Below are 17,773 nucleotides of genomic sequence, written 5' to 3'. Positions count from 1 at the left end.
AATACATAAAAGGTGCTTAATACATTTTGTATTCATTCCTTTATTAAATCTTTCATTTACTCAACTGAGATGGATAAATAAGGTCCTGATATATCTATATTATAGGTTAATCAAAAGGCCAATGAAACAAGTCCATTTTGTCATTCTTATAAGAAAGCAGATGTTTAACAAGTCATTCAACTAATTAGAGAAAAATTGCTCTTCAATATCAATCAAACTTGTGAGATCTCTAATCCTTATGCAAAAAAAGTTCTAAAGTAAGAATATAAATCATTGTTTTGGGGGTGTTTTAGTCATATTTATGAATATACAATAAAAAAGAATTGATTACAATGTTTCAAGAACAATAAACTTAATTTAATCCTTTGCCTTTAGAGTCTTGCCCTTATCAGAGTCCTAGTGACTTTTTAGATTAAATGACAATGTTAGGAACATTGAAATATATTATACAGAAATAAATACTATAATTTTTTTCAAAATAAGGGAGGAGTGACTTTTGAAGAACATAATTTAAGGGATAACCTGCAGCAAGGCAGGAATATTTTTATAATTCTGTACATAAGCAAGCAAAATTATTACTAAAAGGCTTCCATTATAATATATACTGCAGGGCCAGCTAGGTGGCGCAGTGGATGGGGCAGCTAGGTGGCACAGTGGATAGAGCACTGGCCTTGGAGTCAAGAGTACCTGAGTTCAAATCCAGCCTCAGACACTTAATAATTACCTAGCTGTGTGGCCTTGGGCAAGCCACTTAGCCCCACTGCCTTGCAAAAACTAGATAGATAGATAGATAGATAGATAGATAGATAGATAGATAGATAGATAGATAGATATACATACACACACTGCCTCTTTTTATGAAATATAACGGTAAGGATATGGGTCTTAAGTTCAATCCCCGTAGCCATCACTAAGGGGGAGAAAACCCAATGGAGAGATCAACTTACTGCCGAATAACATTCAACAAAAGGTAGATGAGTTCTGAGAGGGACAGCATCCCACCATTCTTGCATTCAGTCCATTCCTCAAAGATATATTCTAAAGGAAACCATTTCTGTGAAGAAGGTATCAATCAACCCCAACACTGCACTGTCCCACACAGGGCAGACAAGCCAACTTATTTGAAGCAGGGAGAGACAATAAGTAGAATGTGCCAGGCATGTCAAACTACCACCAACCACCATAATTACCATCTCTGCTCAGATCCTGATGGGAACAATCTAGGATCCTGAACGAAAGAGCTTTGGCAATAACAACCTTTCCTTAGGAAGCAGCTCCTACAAAGATGGCAGCTGACATTTGCTACTGCAGGTGTGATAGTTGCATCAAACTGATATCCAGAAAAGAAAATTCCTGCCAAAGTTCTTGGCAATGTCAAGATACGCTTCTATCAGTGGAAATAATATTAAGGAGGAAGAATGAAGCCCTGCTTTATGAATACATTCTAAAGACCATGAGGCTTTCCATCTGACATAGGCTGAAACTTTCCATATGTGCTATCTTCCCCATTAGACTGTAAGTTCCTTAACAGCAGGAATTGCCTTATTTTCTATTTTTATTCATTGTACTTTGCACGATGCTTTGTAAATTAGTAAGGGATTAATAAATGCTTTATTCATTCAATTATTCATGCAGCTTGGCGAGACCTTGGGCAATTAAATCACTTCATCTCTAGAAATATTAAGTTTATTTATTTGCAAACTGTTTTTACAATATTCCAATTTATTCTACATCTTTTCCCAAGTTTTCTGTTTAAGGTTGAAAGGTGATATGATGTGTGTGTGCGTGTGTGTGTGTGTTTGTGTGTGTGTGTAATATACGTTGGACTCCAGTGATCAGGGTTTTGTGAAGTTACATATTACATGTAAACCACTTTGCAAAATTTATCAAAGCCTAAATAAAAGCTACCTATTGTTATTATTAGCCTATAATCAATAGCCCTCCAGTCTTGTAATGATTTCCTTCTGAGCTTTCTACTACAGACAGACAGTTCAAGCATTGTTTATAGAACCATACAGAGGTGGCAGGTAAATGTTTAAAAACAGCTCAAAAAAAAAGGCAGACAAACTTTTCAATCTGCATTATTAACACTTTTTTCTAGAAATCAATAAGCAATAATTCATACCTAAGGTAGATGGTCATAGTGAAAACCTAACAGCTTAGTTTACCCAAGCTGGTTAGAATAACCTCCAGTGCAACTTAACCAGTGATAGTCTCATAGTAGAAATAACCTTTTCCATAATTGGAAAAAAGGAATAAATTCTGCTAACAGTATGTGAACAAATAAGACTGGGTGCAAATCCTTATTCTCATAGCAGTAATACGTAAACTTCAGTGAGACACAAGAGACCTCAGCAAAAATGTAATTCTGCAACTCTTCACTTTGCCTTCTATATACTGGACCCAGGCAAAACAAATCCAATTTTTCTTCCATTCCCATCACTTTCTGCCATGTTATACTCATCACCCAAATAATGAATAACTAGGCTCTCCCTCTAATAGGCCTTATGCATTATTCCCTTTCCTACTTCCAGGCATCCTTAAAACGCAACATGGACTAAATTCATTCTCTAGCCATGCCTAACTATTCCTACTCCATACCTTCTCCATGTGAATGAAGAATAACAACTTTAGCACACTTCTCTACCCTGAAGCCTCAGTGTAGATGAATCTTATTCTTAAAAAAAACCACTAAAGAAATTTCAGCTGAAATTCTTGTAAAAATACTCATTAATTAGCAGGTAATTAGTCATCTCAAATATGGTCAAGTATAAAGAATGTAACTCACACTACTGTTCTAAATGGTTCCAATTTCAATACAATAAAACTAATTCTCAACCAATATTTTTAAAATTCATTTTCTGCTATAATTAAGTGACTTTATTTTCTCCCATCCTCCTTTACAAAACACTGTTATTTGCTGCAACTTAGTCTGCAGTTGGGCTCCACCCAGATTGGTCTTCCTTTGCCTGTTCTTTCCCTTTGCAGATATAAAATATGAGGCCAATAGACTCTTATGAAAGTCAAAGGGACATCTGCCAATGGAACAGAGTCAGGATGATTCAACTTTGATCCCATTCTTCATTAAGTTTCAGTTCTTTAAAACTCTATTCTCTTCTACATCTAAGGAAATGCAGGATAACTTCAATTATTTCCTGCTCCTAAATCATCAGCTAGTCAAGTAAAATCTTAATTTTTTTAGTCTAGGCATGGTTCTTGCTAGACCCTATATAAGAAGATTTTTGTTATACCTTTGTTTTATTATCCTAACTTTCAGAACAGAAAGCAAGGGGAAGCAGATTCCTTTTCTCCTCCATTAGCTCTTCAAGGGTCCACAAGTCCATAATCTAATTGACTGCTTTAAGGAGAAGACTGACAGATACATTTACACACATGGTTTTAACTTTCTCTACACTAGAATATTAATCTGGAAAGATCCTAGAACAATGTAACTTCCTCTTTTCTAAAACTATGCATTCCTTATATGAAGCCACTAATTAAATATAGAGCAAATAAAATATAATCATGTCTGAGATATACAACCTTTTAAGTAGTTAATTTTGAGAGCCTCTACCATGTTCCTTAGAATGATACACAACTAGAACAGTCAAGCCATAATGCTTTGGAACTTAGCTTAATAACCCATATCTCAAAATCAGGGGGTGGGGAATTTTTTTTTCTGCCAAGGGCCAAAACTTGGTCAAACATTTAATTAATTCACCCCTAAAATTTTCCATCTGCAGTTTGGACATTACCTGGCCCTGCTCTAAATCAATCTTACTGTCATCCCTCATTCAGGATTCAACATCTGTGGAAAACAGACCTAACATATCTAACACAAAATTATACTCATCACAACATCTGTATGTCTTCTTACCCATGGGAGTTCTTTCCTAGTTGATGGTTCTCCCCAGCACAATTCATCTCCTTTCAGCTGCCAAAATTGATTTCCCTAAAAGGTAAATCTCACCATTTGACCCCTTATTCAATAAACTCCAATGGCTCCCTATTACTTCCAGGATCAAATATAAAAAGTTTTTTTTTTCTGTTTTATTTTTTATGCCCTTCATAACGTATTTTCTTCTAACCTTTCCAGTTTTGTTCTTCACTCTCCTCCACATATTCTGCAATACAGTGCATATTTGTCTTTCTACTGCTTGAATACAACATTCCATCTATAACTAAATATTCTCATTGAATGTCCCCAGTATATGAAATGGTGTCCTTTGTCAACTCCATCTTCTAGTTTCCCTGGTTTTCTTCAAGTCTCAAAAAATGATCAACCTTCTTTAAAAAGTCTTTCCCTGTCCTCCTTAATATGAAGACTTACACCAAACCCTAACTGATCCTAAATATATCTTGCTTATAAATAGTTGTTTATATGTTATTTTCCCCTATTAGATAGTGAATGCCTTGAGAATAGGGTTTATTTTTGAATCTCTTTTTATCTCAAATACTTACTACAATGTCTTACCTAATGGGAATTTTTTAATAAATACTAATTAAATGATAAACTGACTCCAATCATTCATTTGAAAATCATCTAATATTAATTCCTGTAGCCACAGACATTCTCACCATGATAATATCATACCAAAGCCTTGGGTGAAGTGATAGTGAATCTTTGGTTCTTAAAAGTTTTCAGTTAAGTTCAATCAAGGCAAAAATGGAAAGTCCAGTCAAGGGAACAAAAAGACAAGGAGTATAGGTTAGATAACAGACTATGACTTTTGTCTAAAGACCAACTAGCTTCAAAGGTCAAGAGCCTTATTACTAGAAGATTAGTCACAAAGTGATAGATTCTTTTTTTGGCCATAGTACCTTATGAAACTCATTTACCAAAGCTTAGCAGTACAGTAATCTATGCTGGTAAAATTAATAAAATTGCAGATCTTATTACAGGAGAAAGGTAAGAGGAGAAGAATTATTAGTAAAAGAAATGCTAATATTATTCTTTATTGGACTAGATCTATACTTTAGGGAAAACTCTTTGGTCTGTTAATGTCCCCTTGACACAAGTTCAGACCTATAATTACCTCAGGTTAGGAAGTTCCTTGGAATTGAAACTTCCTTTATTAATTCAAGTCAACATCACATCTGCTGTGGCATGAAAAATAAAGTGACATATACACAGTCACCCAGCTATAGTAATATGTTTTAGAGAAAATAATATGAATTCAAATTATCTTGATTCCAAGACCAGGCTACCTAGCCCACTAATGATACCATTACTCAATTTTAAAGGTTTCACAGATATTTGGATGTTAATACTGGTCTCTTTTTTTCATATACTATTCACTATTAATAAAAAGTACGCTACCTCACTTCCAATGCAAATTTTAAGACTATATAAAAACAGCAACATGGGAGTGATTATCAACCTTGATGGACTTGCTCATTGCTTCGGTGCAACAATCAGGGACAATTTGGGGCTATCTGCAATGGAGAATATAATCTGTATCCAGAGAAAGAATTGTGGAGTTTGAACAGAAACCAAAGACTATTACCTTCAATTTAAGGAAAAAACCCATTATCTTATTATGCAATTTTGCTATCTCTTATACTTTATTTTTCTTCCTTAAGGATATGATTTCTCTCTCATCACATTCAACTGAGATCAATGTATACCATGAAAACAATGTAAAGACTAACAGAAAATCTTCTGTGGGGGGTGGGGGGTAGGCAAGAATGGGGGGGATTGTAAAACTCAAAAATAAATAAAATCTTTCTAAAATAATACACAACAAATATATATATATATATGAATTTATTTACAACTCTAAGTTGCACAATTCTAGCTTCTACACTTCTGTACATTTTTACAACTCTAAGTTGTAATTCTTAAATTGTGATTCAATGATATTTCAATTTAGGCCTTAAAATTTTACTATAGGAGCCCTTTTCAGTGTCAGGTGCTATGCCTCTTTTCTCATAACACCATTTTAACAAAGATATTTTACTTTAAATTCATATTTTGATATTTCTCCACTTACCTTATGCTAGCAGATTTCGCTTTCAAATCATTCCACCTCTGGTTCATGTCATCTAGTCGATGTTGGAGCAGAGCTGCCTCATCTGAATTTCCCAAAGCTTTTACCATTTTCTGTCTATTTCCATCAATACTCTTAAAGATGTCATTGTGGGCATCAATTTCAGCCTGTATGTCCTATGAAAATAAGAAGAGAAAAGAATGTATCTGTTAAGTACTAATGTTACTGCTACCTGTGACCAATAAACACAGTCAATATAATATATATGTATATTTCTGTTTTATTTGTACAATGAAATTTCTATTGGTTTCTTATTTGCCATTATATCATATTAAATGCAATGACAGATTTGTTTTTTCAACAGTTATCTCTTGAAAAATTATAGAATTCAATGCCTATCTGTTTAAGTCAGACTTCAAAAATAAATAATGGATTCTGAATTTTACTTCTTTAAGATTATTTTAAGAAAAGAGTTTTCTGGCAATGTGTAAAATTAGGGTTTGTTGCTGGTTTTTAATGTATTCTTCATTAAGTTCTAATTTTGATAATATCTTCAAAATCATTTAACTTTAATTGGTACCAAAGTCAAGCTACTAATTCTTACCAAGAAAAAATAGCTACTCATTCTCACCTTTCACACATACATCTTTTGAAATGTCTTGAGGTCTTACAATGGATACTATAAAATTGTATATAGAAAGTAAGAATTAGGCAAACCAAAAAGTTTTTTGTTTAGACTCAATAAAGTATGTAAAAAAAACTTAATGAAAAGCAAGAAAAAAGTTTCACCTATTTCATTTTTCCATTAAAAAATTAATTTAATTACCTCTAAAAATAGTTGGAGCTAACTTTCTCTCTAAATGAAATACAATAAGTTTCCTGGAAATGTGACATTTTATCCTAAACAAAAATGGTAAGTAATCTCAAGTCCAGAAAGAACTTACATAGAAGAGCTCAAAAAGAAACTTAAAATAATAAAAGAGAAGAAAAATAGGAAAAGATATGCGTGATGTAAGAAAATTATGAAAAAAGAATCAACAGTTTGGAAAAAAGAAAACAAATGCTTAAAAAACTTGCCAAATGGAAAAGGAGATACAAAAATCCACTGAAAAAAGCAATTCCTTATAAGTTTACATTGGGAAAGTAGAAGCAAATTACTTTCTAAGACATCAAGAATCAATCAAACAAATTCAAAGGAGTAAAAAATAAAAGAAGATTCAAAATACCCTGGGGCAGGGGGTGAAAACAAAGTGATCTGGAAACTAGATTTAAGAGAGATAAAGTCACAATCATTAGACTACCTGAAAGTTATAATCAAAAGAAGGATCTGGATAATATCTTTCAAGGAAAACTGCCCTGATATCCTGAAATCAAAGGGCAAAACAGGTATTGAAAGCATCCACAGATCACCTTAGGAAAGAAATCCCAAAGTTAAAACTCCAAGGAACATTATAGTCAAAATATAGAAATAGGTCAAGAAATAAATACTGTTAGAGACCAGAAAGAAACAATTCAAATATCAGGGAGCCACAATCAGGATTACACAGGACAATCAGGATTATATAAACTTGGCAGCTATAACATTAAAGAATTGGGAAATCATGGAATATGATATTCTGAAAGGCAGAGAAACTAGAGCAACAACTCAAGAATCTTCCACCTGCTAAATTCAAGCATATTTCAAGGGGGAGAAAAGTGGTAGGTCAATGAAATAGAAGGATTTCAAGCTTTCATAAGGAAAAAACCGGAATTGAACAAAAAATTCCATTTCAAATATCAAGAGAAGTCAAAAAAATGGAAAAGAAAACATAAATAATTCAATGGAGCTGAACTCTGCATCTGTACATGGTACAATGATATTTGTAATTCTTAAAAATTGTACCACTAATAGTACATCCAGAAAAAAACATATATATATATATATATATATATATATATATATATATATATATATGTATGAGAATGTGGGTATAGTACAAATTTGAGGAAAAGACATAAAACATAATTAAAAGAGGAAAAAGAGGAGTATATTAGATAAAGAAGGAAGGGAAAGGTAGAATGGGGTAAATTAATTTTACATGAAGCATGAAAACCCTATTAAAATGGGGAGAAAGATGAGAGAACAGAGCCTACATGGGTATTGCATGAGCCTTACTCTTGTCTGTATTGGCTCAAAGAAGGAATAATATACACTATCATTTGAAAATAGAAATCTAAGGGCAGTTAGGTGGCACAGTGGATAAAATACCAGAACTGGAATCAGGAGGGCCTGAGTTCAAATCCAGTCTCAGATACTTCATAATTGCCTAGCTGTGTGATTCTGGGTAAATTACTTAACTCGATTACGTTAAGAAAAAAGAAAATAGAAATCTATCATGCCCAATAGAAAGTTGGAGGGGAAGGGAATTAAGGATGAAGGGACGGAAAAGAGGGCAGACTTGGGGAGGCAGTAAACAAAAGCAAAACACTCTCAAGGAGGGAAAGAGTGAAAGGATGGAGGGAAATACACAGTTAGCCATGATAATTGTGGATATGAATGGGATTAATTCTCCCATAAAATGGAAATGGATAGCAGAATGGATGAAAAAACAAACTACTACAATATGTTCTTTACAAGAAACATACTTGAAGCAGAGAGACACACACCCAAGAATAAAGGTAAGGGGCTGGAGTAGAATTCAATTTGCTTTAGCTTAAAGGTAAAAAAAAAAGAGAGAGAGAGAGAGAGAGAAGGGATAGCAACCCTGGTCTCAGACAATGCAAAAGCAAAAATAAACAATTTTAAAAAGATAAGGAAGAAAACAATATCTTACTAAAAGGTAGCAAAGACAATGAAGTAATAATACCAATACTAATCATGTATATGCCAAGTGGTATAACATCCACCTTCTAAAAGGAAAAGTTATAATTTTGATTTTAATAAATTAAAAAGCTTTTGCATAAACAAAATGAATGCAACGAAAATTAGAAATGAGAAACAATCTTTACAGCAAGTGTCTTTGATTAAGGCCTCATTTCTCAAATATATAGTGGACTGAGTCAAATTTGTAAAAATACAAGCCATTTCCCAATTAATAAATAGTGAATGGACATCAACAGTTTTCAGATGAAATAATCAGTCATCTACAGAATATAAAGAAGTACTCAAAATCACTTTAATTAGAGAAATGCAAATTAAACAACTTTGAGAAATCACCTTACACCTATCAGATTGACTAACAGGACAAAAAAGGAAATGATATAAACTGATCCAACCATTCTAGACAGCTACTAGGTCCTATGGGCAAAGAGCAACCAAGTTGTGCATACCCTTTTGATCCAACAATAGCATTATTAGGTCTGCATCCAAAAGAGAGTGATCATAAATAATGGGAAAGTATCTACATATGCATAGTATATGTAACAACTCTTTTGGTGGTGGCGAAATATTTGAAATTGCAGAGTGTCCTTCACTTGGGGGATAGCTGAACAATGCAATAGAATTTTCAACAAGAAATGATAATGGGCAGATTACAGAAAAACCTGGAAAGACTTGTATGAACAGATGCAAAGTGAAATGAACAGAACTAGAAAAACACTGTGCATAGTATCAATAGCATATTGTAAAGATGAATTATGAAAGACTGAGCTCTTCTCAGAGCTCAATGATTCATAAGTATAAAGGACTTGAAGGAAAATGCTGCCCATATCTAGATAAAAATTGATGGACTCTGAATGCAGCCTAAAGCATACTTTTTTGATTTTTTTTTTGCATTTTTTCCTTCTGATCTATTTCTTCTTTCACAACTGTGACAAATATGAACTATATATTATATATATATATTTATATCTGTTATTTTTTACATGATAGCAAAGGTATAACCTATAGGAAAATTGCCTACCATTTTAGAAGGTAGGAAAGGGAATGAGGGAGAAAAATATGGAACTCAAAATCTTGTAAAAATGAATATTAAAAATTGGTCAGACATGTAATAAAGGAAAAACTAAAATACTAACAATTATAAAAATTCTGTCTTGAATAAAGTGACCCTTCAAGAATCATTAAATCATAATAACAAATTCAACTTCACATTTTCATCAGAAATTGAACACTGAAAGTATATGCTGAATTTTCTTACTTTTTCTTAGGCCAAGATATCCATTGACATATGGAAATACCAATTAATAAGGAATCATGAAGACCAGCATATTTTCTTAAGAGATTGACAGTTTACCATCAATATGATACTGATTGTCAAATCAAAATCAAAAGACTGACCAAATGGTGAGATTTCTCCTAATTTATATTCATTTACCCATAATGACATTAATATACAAGGAAAGTCAAAAAAGACAATCTAGAGATTTACTGAAGGGGCCATAATTATATGTTTAAGAGCTCACAACATATACCTAAACAGTAGGAAATGTAGTTCTTCCAGGAAAAGACTTTGGGCTGATCATGGTTTTATGGCATAGTTAAAAAGCCAATGAGCCTTTAAGAAAGTGACTAGTGATGTTAATGACAAGGCAAAATTTTCAACTTCTTAAGGCATAAAGAATTATTTCCACTAGTTTTATCATTTCAATGACAACCCTGAATGCATAATCACATAATCAAACTCAATCAGTAGTATTATTTTCAAGCAAAAGGAAAATGTTTGGGTTTTTTTAAGTATAAAAAATTCCATTTTATCTTTTTAAATTTAGCTTAAAGGAAATTTGTATATACCCTTTGTACTAGACAATATAAATATTTTTATAATACATGGTATTCATAGAGTGAATTAAAAATTAGATAGTGAAGACACAGTACTTTTTAATAAAAAATCAGGTGTGCTAGTCAAACTATGTCTGATCATCCCTTTTAGATACAAAGATGTAGAATTAAAAAAAAACTTGGAAAGAATCAGAACAAAGATGTGGGCTGAGATTAATTCATTCTCTTGCTCTTTGTTTATATTTTCTTTATTTTTGTATATTTACCCAACCTATATGTTATCACTGTTGTTTTCTACTGATGGAATCCTGACCTTTTTTCCTGAAACTGAAGAAGTGATGACTCTTAAGAAACAACTTCCTTGCCAAAGTTCAGGTCAAACAAACAAAATTAGCCATTAGAGAAAAATAGATTTACCATTTCTTTGCAAAAGGCAGCACATAGAAATTCAGTTTAAGACTAATTATGGAAGCTCAAGGGATCACTAATTCATTACACATTCCCTAGAGTTCTCTAGTTTTGAATACAAGAAAATATGATCTTCAGAATTCTAAATATTACTCACAAAAAACAAAAAAATTAAGATGGTTTAATATGAGCCTTAATATTGTTTCTGAAGTAAATATGCTTATAGGACAGCTCTCAGTGCTGATCTGGGGTTTGTAAGATTATTTGATAAACTCTGACTACAAAATTGAATAGAAACGTCATTTGACTTATTGCCATTATTATTATGTAGGTTTGAATCTCACTTTTCAGAACTATGCCAAACAATTCTTGGCAGATGGCAGCAACCATTATCATTTGATTCCCAAAAGTTTTAAGCCAAACCTCTTTACTAAGAGTTTTTTTCTTTCCTGTTAGTCTAATTAATCCTCATTTCTCCCAACACAGTAAACAAAATAGGGAACAAGGTCATAGTAACCCTACTATATCTCCCAATTAATTAATGTAAAACTATATAATCTGATTATTAAAAAAACTTGACTCATTAAGAATTAGCAAAAAAAAAATTACAGTCAAATCACAACAGAAGTCTTGCAGTAACAAAAATAAACCCCCAAACTCCAAAGAGTAATCCAATTATTATTTGGAATTTCAATGCAATAAAATCTAATATTTAAATATTTAAAATCTAAAATTTAATGGTCTTTTAAAGTACTACTACTACTACTACTACTACTACTACTACTAATAATAATAATAATAATAATAATAATAATATAAGAGCTAACATTTGTACAGCACTTTAGTTTTATAAATATTATCATATTTTATCCTTGCAAACAATTCTAAGAGGTAGATGATGTTATTTTCCCTATAGTTAAATAATTTGTGCAGGGTTGCACAAGCATTAAGAGTCTAAGGATGAATTCGAAGACATCTTTCTGATCAAGCTTAGCACTATAACTATTGCAATGCCAAACTGCTTAGTAGACTAAGTAGATCTGACCTGAATTTGAACTTATTTTAGCATAATAACAATGTAATTTTTATTTAACAGTTTTCAAAACAATTCTTATACTTCTCAAATTTTGAGCATTAGGGTGAGACTGAATTAAGCTCACAAAACAATGATAAATCCTTTGGGGTAGCAGGTAGCATGGACAGAAGACACAGGTCTCATTTTACACAATAGAAATCCATGAGGACCCCTCATCGCTTGGAAGTTTTAATATACTCTTTTATTTTTTTTTGTAACAAGAGCCATAGGTAGGCTGGTGTTGCTCTTCTCCCTGGGAGTTCACCACACTAGTGCCAGCTTTAAGTGTGGATACCCTGGCTTTAGTCCTACTACACTTCAAAACTCCTGAGTTTGGACAATGCCGAGGTCTCAAGCAAAAGGTAATACAGGTATGTTCCACCTTGCCTGACCAGTAGGTATTATTCTTTTACATATACTTCATAAATCCATCAGATTTCAAATGAGATATCAAAACTGCCAACCCCAAACTTAAGAATTTAAATCAGTACTGATTTACTTACTATAGCTGGAATGGAGTACATTCCATTGATGAAAAGAATACATTATTTTTTCCTCTTAAATGATTACTTTTAGCTGAATAGTATAGTATAATTTCTACAATTTTAACTGATTTCTTTTAACTGTAATACAGTGGGCTGTTCTGTATGTAGTTCTGTCTTTTCTCAAAATAAATCCGAACTCTACTATTTCCTTATCCAAAAGACTGGAATCCTGTAGTTGTTACTTAGGGGATTTCAAAAGAATTTCCCAAGAGAATAATACTACTTAGACACAGAAGCCCTTGAAGAGAATGGCAATTACCATAAATCAACTAGTGGTGGAACTGCAGATATTAAAATAAGACATTAAGTTACTCAAAAATGTCATTCAGATGGAACTGCCTATCATTATACCTACAATGATTACTGTGTAAATGGATCAAGACATACACAAATGCAAGTAGCTCAAGTGTGACAGTACATTAATATTATATCATTAAAGTCCTCAGATCCTTTCTTTTCAAAGTATTTTCAAGGGGAATTTAATTACTTCAAGTCAGAGTGGGCAATAAAATTGACTCATCAGCTGGATTCAAAAGAGATTCTTCGGAGCAAAATTCTGCCAAGAGTCAAATCCTATTTTAAATTTTTATTGAAATACTTGCAATGGCCTATTGGGATTGGAAAATGATCTGGAATACTGGGCCCTACCCATACATTTTACATTATCCTTCCTTCCTTCCTTCCTTCCTTCCTTCCTTCCTTCCTTTCTTTCTTTTTGGTTTTTATTTTTAGGTTTTTTATTTTATTTTATTTTTTGCAAGGCAAATGGGGTTAAGTAGCTTCCCCAAGGCCACACAGCTAGGTAATTATTAAGTGTCTTAGGATGGATTTGAACTCAGGCACTCCTGACTCCTGGGCCAGTGCTCTATCCATTGTGCCACCTAGCTGCCCCTGGTTTTTATTTTTTTATTTTTTGTTTTTTAGGGTTTTTTGTAAGGCAAATGCGGTTAAGTGGCTTGCCCAAGGCCACACAGCTAGGTAATTATTAAGTGTCTGAGACTGGATTTGAACCCAGGTACTCCTGACTCCAGGGCCAGTGCTTTATCCACTATGCCACCTAGCCGCCCCAGGTTTTTATTTTTTTAAGAAAGATTTTATTTATTTTGAGTTTTACAATTTTTCCCCAATCTTGCTTCCCTCTCCCCACCCCCCACAGAAGGCAATTTTCCAGTCTTTATACTGCTTCCATGGTATACATTGATCTCAGTTGAATGTGATGAGAGAGAAATCACATCCTTAAGGAAGCAAAATAAAGTATAAGAGAGAGTAAAATTACATACTAAAATAATGGAGTTTTTTCCTACGTTGATGGTAATAGTCTTTGGTCTTTATTCAAACTCCACAATTCTTTCTCTGGATACAGATGGTATTCTCCATTGCAGATAGCCTAAAATTGTCCCTGTTTGTTGCAGGATGGAATGAACAGATCCATCAAGGCTGATTATCACCCCCAACCTGCTGTTGGGGTGTACAATGTTTTTCTGGTTCTGCTCATCTCACTCATCATCAGTTCATGCAAATCCTTCCAGGCTTCCCTGAATTCTCATCTTTCCTGGTTTCTAATAGAACAATATTGTTCCAAGACATACATATACCAGTTTGTTAAAGCCATTCCCCAACTGAAGGAAATTCACTTAATTTGCAATTCTTTGCCACCACAAACAGGGCTGCTGTGAATATTTCTGTACAAGTCATGTTTTTGCCCTTTTTCATCATCTCTTCAGGGTATAGACCTAGTAGTAGTAGTAGTAGTAGTAGTAGTAGTAGTAGTAGTAGTAGTAGTAGTAGTAGTAGTAGTATTGCTCCATGAAAGGGTGTGCACTTTTGTTGCCCTTTGGGCATAATTCAAAATTGCTCTCCATAAAGGTTGGATGAGTTCACAGCTCCATCAACATTGTATTAGTGTCCCAGATTTCCCACATCCCTTCCAACATTGATCATTGTACTTTTTAGTCATATTGGCCAGTCTGAAAGGTATGAGGTGGTACCTCAAAGATGCTTTAATTTGCATTTCAATAATAAGTAATGATTTAGAGTAATTTTTCACATGACTATGGATTGCTTTGATTTCCTCAGCCTTTGCATATTCTTTGACCATTTGTCAATTGGGGAATGGCTTGTTTTTTTGAAAATCTGACTCAGTTCTCTGTATATTTTAGAAATGAGTCCTTTGTCAGAAATGCTAATTGAAAAATTGTTTCCCATTTTACTACATTTCTTTTGATCTTGGTTACAGTGGTTTTGTCTGTGCAAAAGTTTTTTTAATTTAATGTAATCAAAATTACCTAGTTTGTTTTTAATGATGTTCTCCATCTCTTCCTTGCTAATAAACTGCTTCACTTTCCATAGATCTGACAGGTAAATTATTCCTTGATGTTTTAGTTTATAATATTGTTTTTTATATCTAAATACTATACCCATTTTGATCTTATCATAGGGTGTGTGGTGTTGGTCTAATCTAAATTTCTTCCATATAAGCATTCTACATTCATCTCTTCTAGGACATTTTCAGTCCATCTTTTACTGTGTCTACTTTTGTACATATATCTCCAATGATATACTATATATTATCAAGGTTTGTGATTGCATTACTGGGTCACAGTACTCTAAAATCTTTTCTTTAAATGCCTGTCATAAAACACTATTTACAAAACTTACCTTACCTTTCAAGTAATAAAAGGGGGAAAGGGGAGGGGGACAGGGAGGGGGAGAAAATGGGGAACTAACAGAAGGAAGAGAAGAAGGGGAAAAGGGAAAGGGGAAAGAAAGAGGATGGGGTTGATATAGGAGGGCAAACATACTGAAAGTGGTAGTATTCAGAAACAAAACACTGGGGAAGAATATGGATAAAGGGGAAAAGGGAAAAATACAAATAGAAGGAAGAAAGCATGGAGGGCAATAAAAAGTTAGTAATTATAACTTTGAATGTGAGTGGGATGATCTCTCCCTTAAAACATAATCAAATAGAAGTCTAGATTAAAAACCAGAATCCTACAATATGTTGCTTACAAGAAACTCATTTGTAGCAGAGAGATACATAGAAAGTAAAGGTAAAAGGTTGGAGCAAAATATATTTTGCTTTAGCTGAAGTGAAAGAAGCAGGGGTAGCAGTCCTTATCTCAGACAAAGCACCTTCAAAAGCAGATAGCATTAAAAGAGATAAAGGAGGAAACTATATGCTCCAGAAAGGTACCATAGACAAGGAAGTAATTTCAGTACTAAATATGTATGCATCCAATGGTAGAGCATCCCAATTCTTCAAGAAGTTGAAAGAGCTACAAAAAAGACATAGATATCCCTTCTTTCATAACAAGCATTTCTATTATAACTTAAGAGCAGGCAAATTCCTCTCCATATTTTATCACATTTGATCCTCACAATGCCTTTTGTAATGGGTTGTTATTAATCAAATTTTATAGCTGGGAAAACAGTGAGAGAAGATGAGATGCCTTGCCCAGGTACCTTATTCAGAATTTGAACTCATATCTTTCTGACTACAACTCCAATACTCTACTGTACTCTTCACTTCAACTGGTTATTTTTTTTTTGTGGTTTGATTTAAAAGCAGGTATGAAAATTAAATAAGCTAAGAATTAACTTTCTAACAGCTAGATCATCGAAACTTGATAAAAAAAAAGACAACATAGACTAACCCGCTTCACTGTAATGTGATTCTATTTTTGCATATGCAAACGCTGTCATTCAGCTTCTGGGGTTACCATCTGGCTTCTGCATTAAAACCATAGCCTTTTCTTCCAAATGGCATTAGTGTTTCCGGAGTTAGGGCTGGGGGAGGTGCTTCTATTTGTGAGGTGGGAGAGGGGCAATATTCCTAAGGCAGAAACCCTTTCTATAACATCAGTCTTTGTGGCAGTGAATCAATAAAGCATGAAGTAGGCAGTTTTTTTAAATGGATGATTTAACCAAAAAGAAAAAAGAATTAGTTTAGGGGTAACTATAATTGCCATTTATGAGTAGAAGTCAGCAAAGGTGGTTTTAATATCCACCTACATTCTATAAAGGGGCCTGATACAAGAGAACAAAAGATATAAGTAAACTTCAGGCTCAAAAATGAAGCAGCTCTTTGTGCCTAAATTTTTTTCAAATACTTTGAAGAGGTGACAGAAGATTTTTTCTTTTATGATTGTATTTAAAAGGAAAAGAAATGAAATGAAAAGTGCAAGGGTCCTGTGAGTTACAAAGAAAACACATACTAATTTCTCTTCTAAACTGTGGATTCATGGCCTGAAGACCAAGAGAGTGAAAAGGGTAAAGCTTACAAACCTCTGGTATCTGACCTAGGCTCTTAAGACTAATAGCAGCAATTACAGCACAAAAGTCCAGCTATGGCCCACCAATACTGACTCTCTGGGGGAGTAGTATAATGAATTATTCATGAAACACATCCAAGAACACCTATTAGGGCAGAAAAAAGGCACACAGACAAGCTAACAAACCCCTTTGTGGTCATAGTTTGTCACCTGCTGTTACCAGCTGCCATGAAGAAGGCATTTGCCCTCCCCCAACATCACATCCCCTTCCCCCTTTCTCTATATGGTGAACATGTTGTACCAGACCCATCCTTCACTCTCTGCAATTTCAGTGCCTAACAACATATTAAAGAAAGGTCAAAGACCACAGACTATTTCAAACACATTCCCTTCTACTGTACAATATTTAGAGAGGAGAATATATAGGAGGCATGGTACCTATGGTTTCTTTCCCTACCCACATTTTCCACAATGTTCTTCTATTCTATGTATTAATCAGAGGTCCAATTAGTTTGGTAAAGCCTTCAGATTTTTGGAGTGAGGAATGTTTACATCTTTTTTTTCCTCTGGCACTTGTAGTCAGTAATTAGTGCATTATTTTTTGAGTCTATTCTTATGAGTATATAAGTTTCCATAATGATAAACACCGACTCCAAGTCCAAAAGCAAGGGTCACATTTTAAATAACAGAAACTTCTACACAGCAATTAGCATAGTTGAGAGAAGACTAGGAGTCCCTCCCCTCCTCCCTCACCTTAGGAGGTCTAGAGATGCTCAGTAATTTTT

General features: G+C 33.7%; 1 protein-coding gene across 4 annotated transcripts in view; it reads right to left on the bottom strand.

The window, feature by feature from the left end:
* The window catches only part of UTRN (utrophin), a 435,226-nt gene that overhangs the window by 188,524 nt on the left and 228,929 nt on the right, over window positions 1-17,773 (bottom strand). For all 4 annotated transcript variants that reach the window (XM_074187765.1, XM_074187767.1, XM_074187766.1 and 1 more), the window contains one exon: window positions 5,994-6,166. In XM_074187765.1, the coding sequence (XP_074043866.1) occupies window positions 5,994-6,166 (173 nt within the window). The remainder of the gene's footprint in view (window positions 1-5,993; window positions 6,167-17,773) is intronic.

The sequence above is a fragment of the Macrotis lagotis genome, chromosome 5, assembly GCF_037893015.1.
Source record: "Macrotis lagotis isolate mMagLag1 chromosome 5, bilby.v1.9.chrom.fasta, whole genome shotgun sequence".
Classification (NCBI taxonomy): Eukaryota; Metazoa; Chordata; class Mammalia; order Peramelemorphia; family Peramelidae; genus Macrotis; species Macrotis lagotis.
The sequence above is the reverse complement of the archived record's forward strand: the minus strand, read 5'-3'. Positions and strand labels throughout refer to the sequence as shown.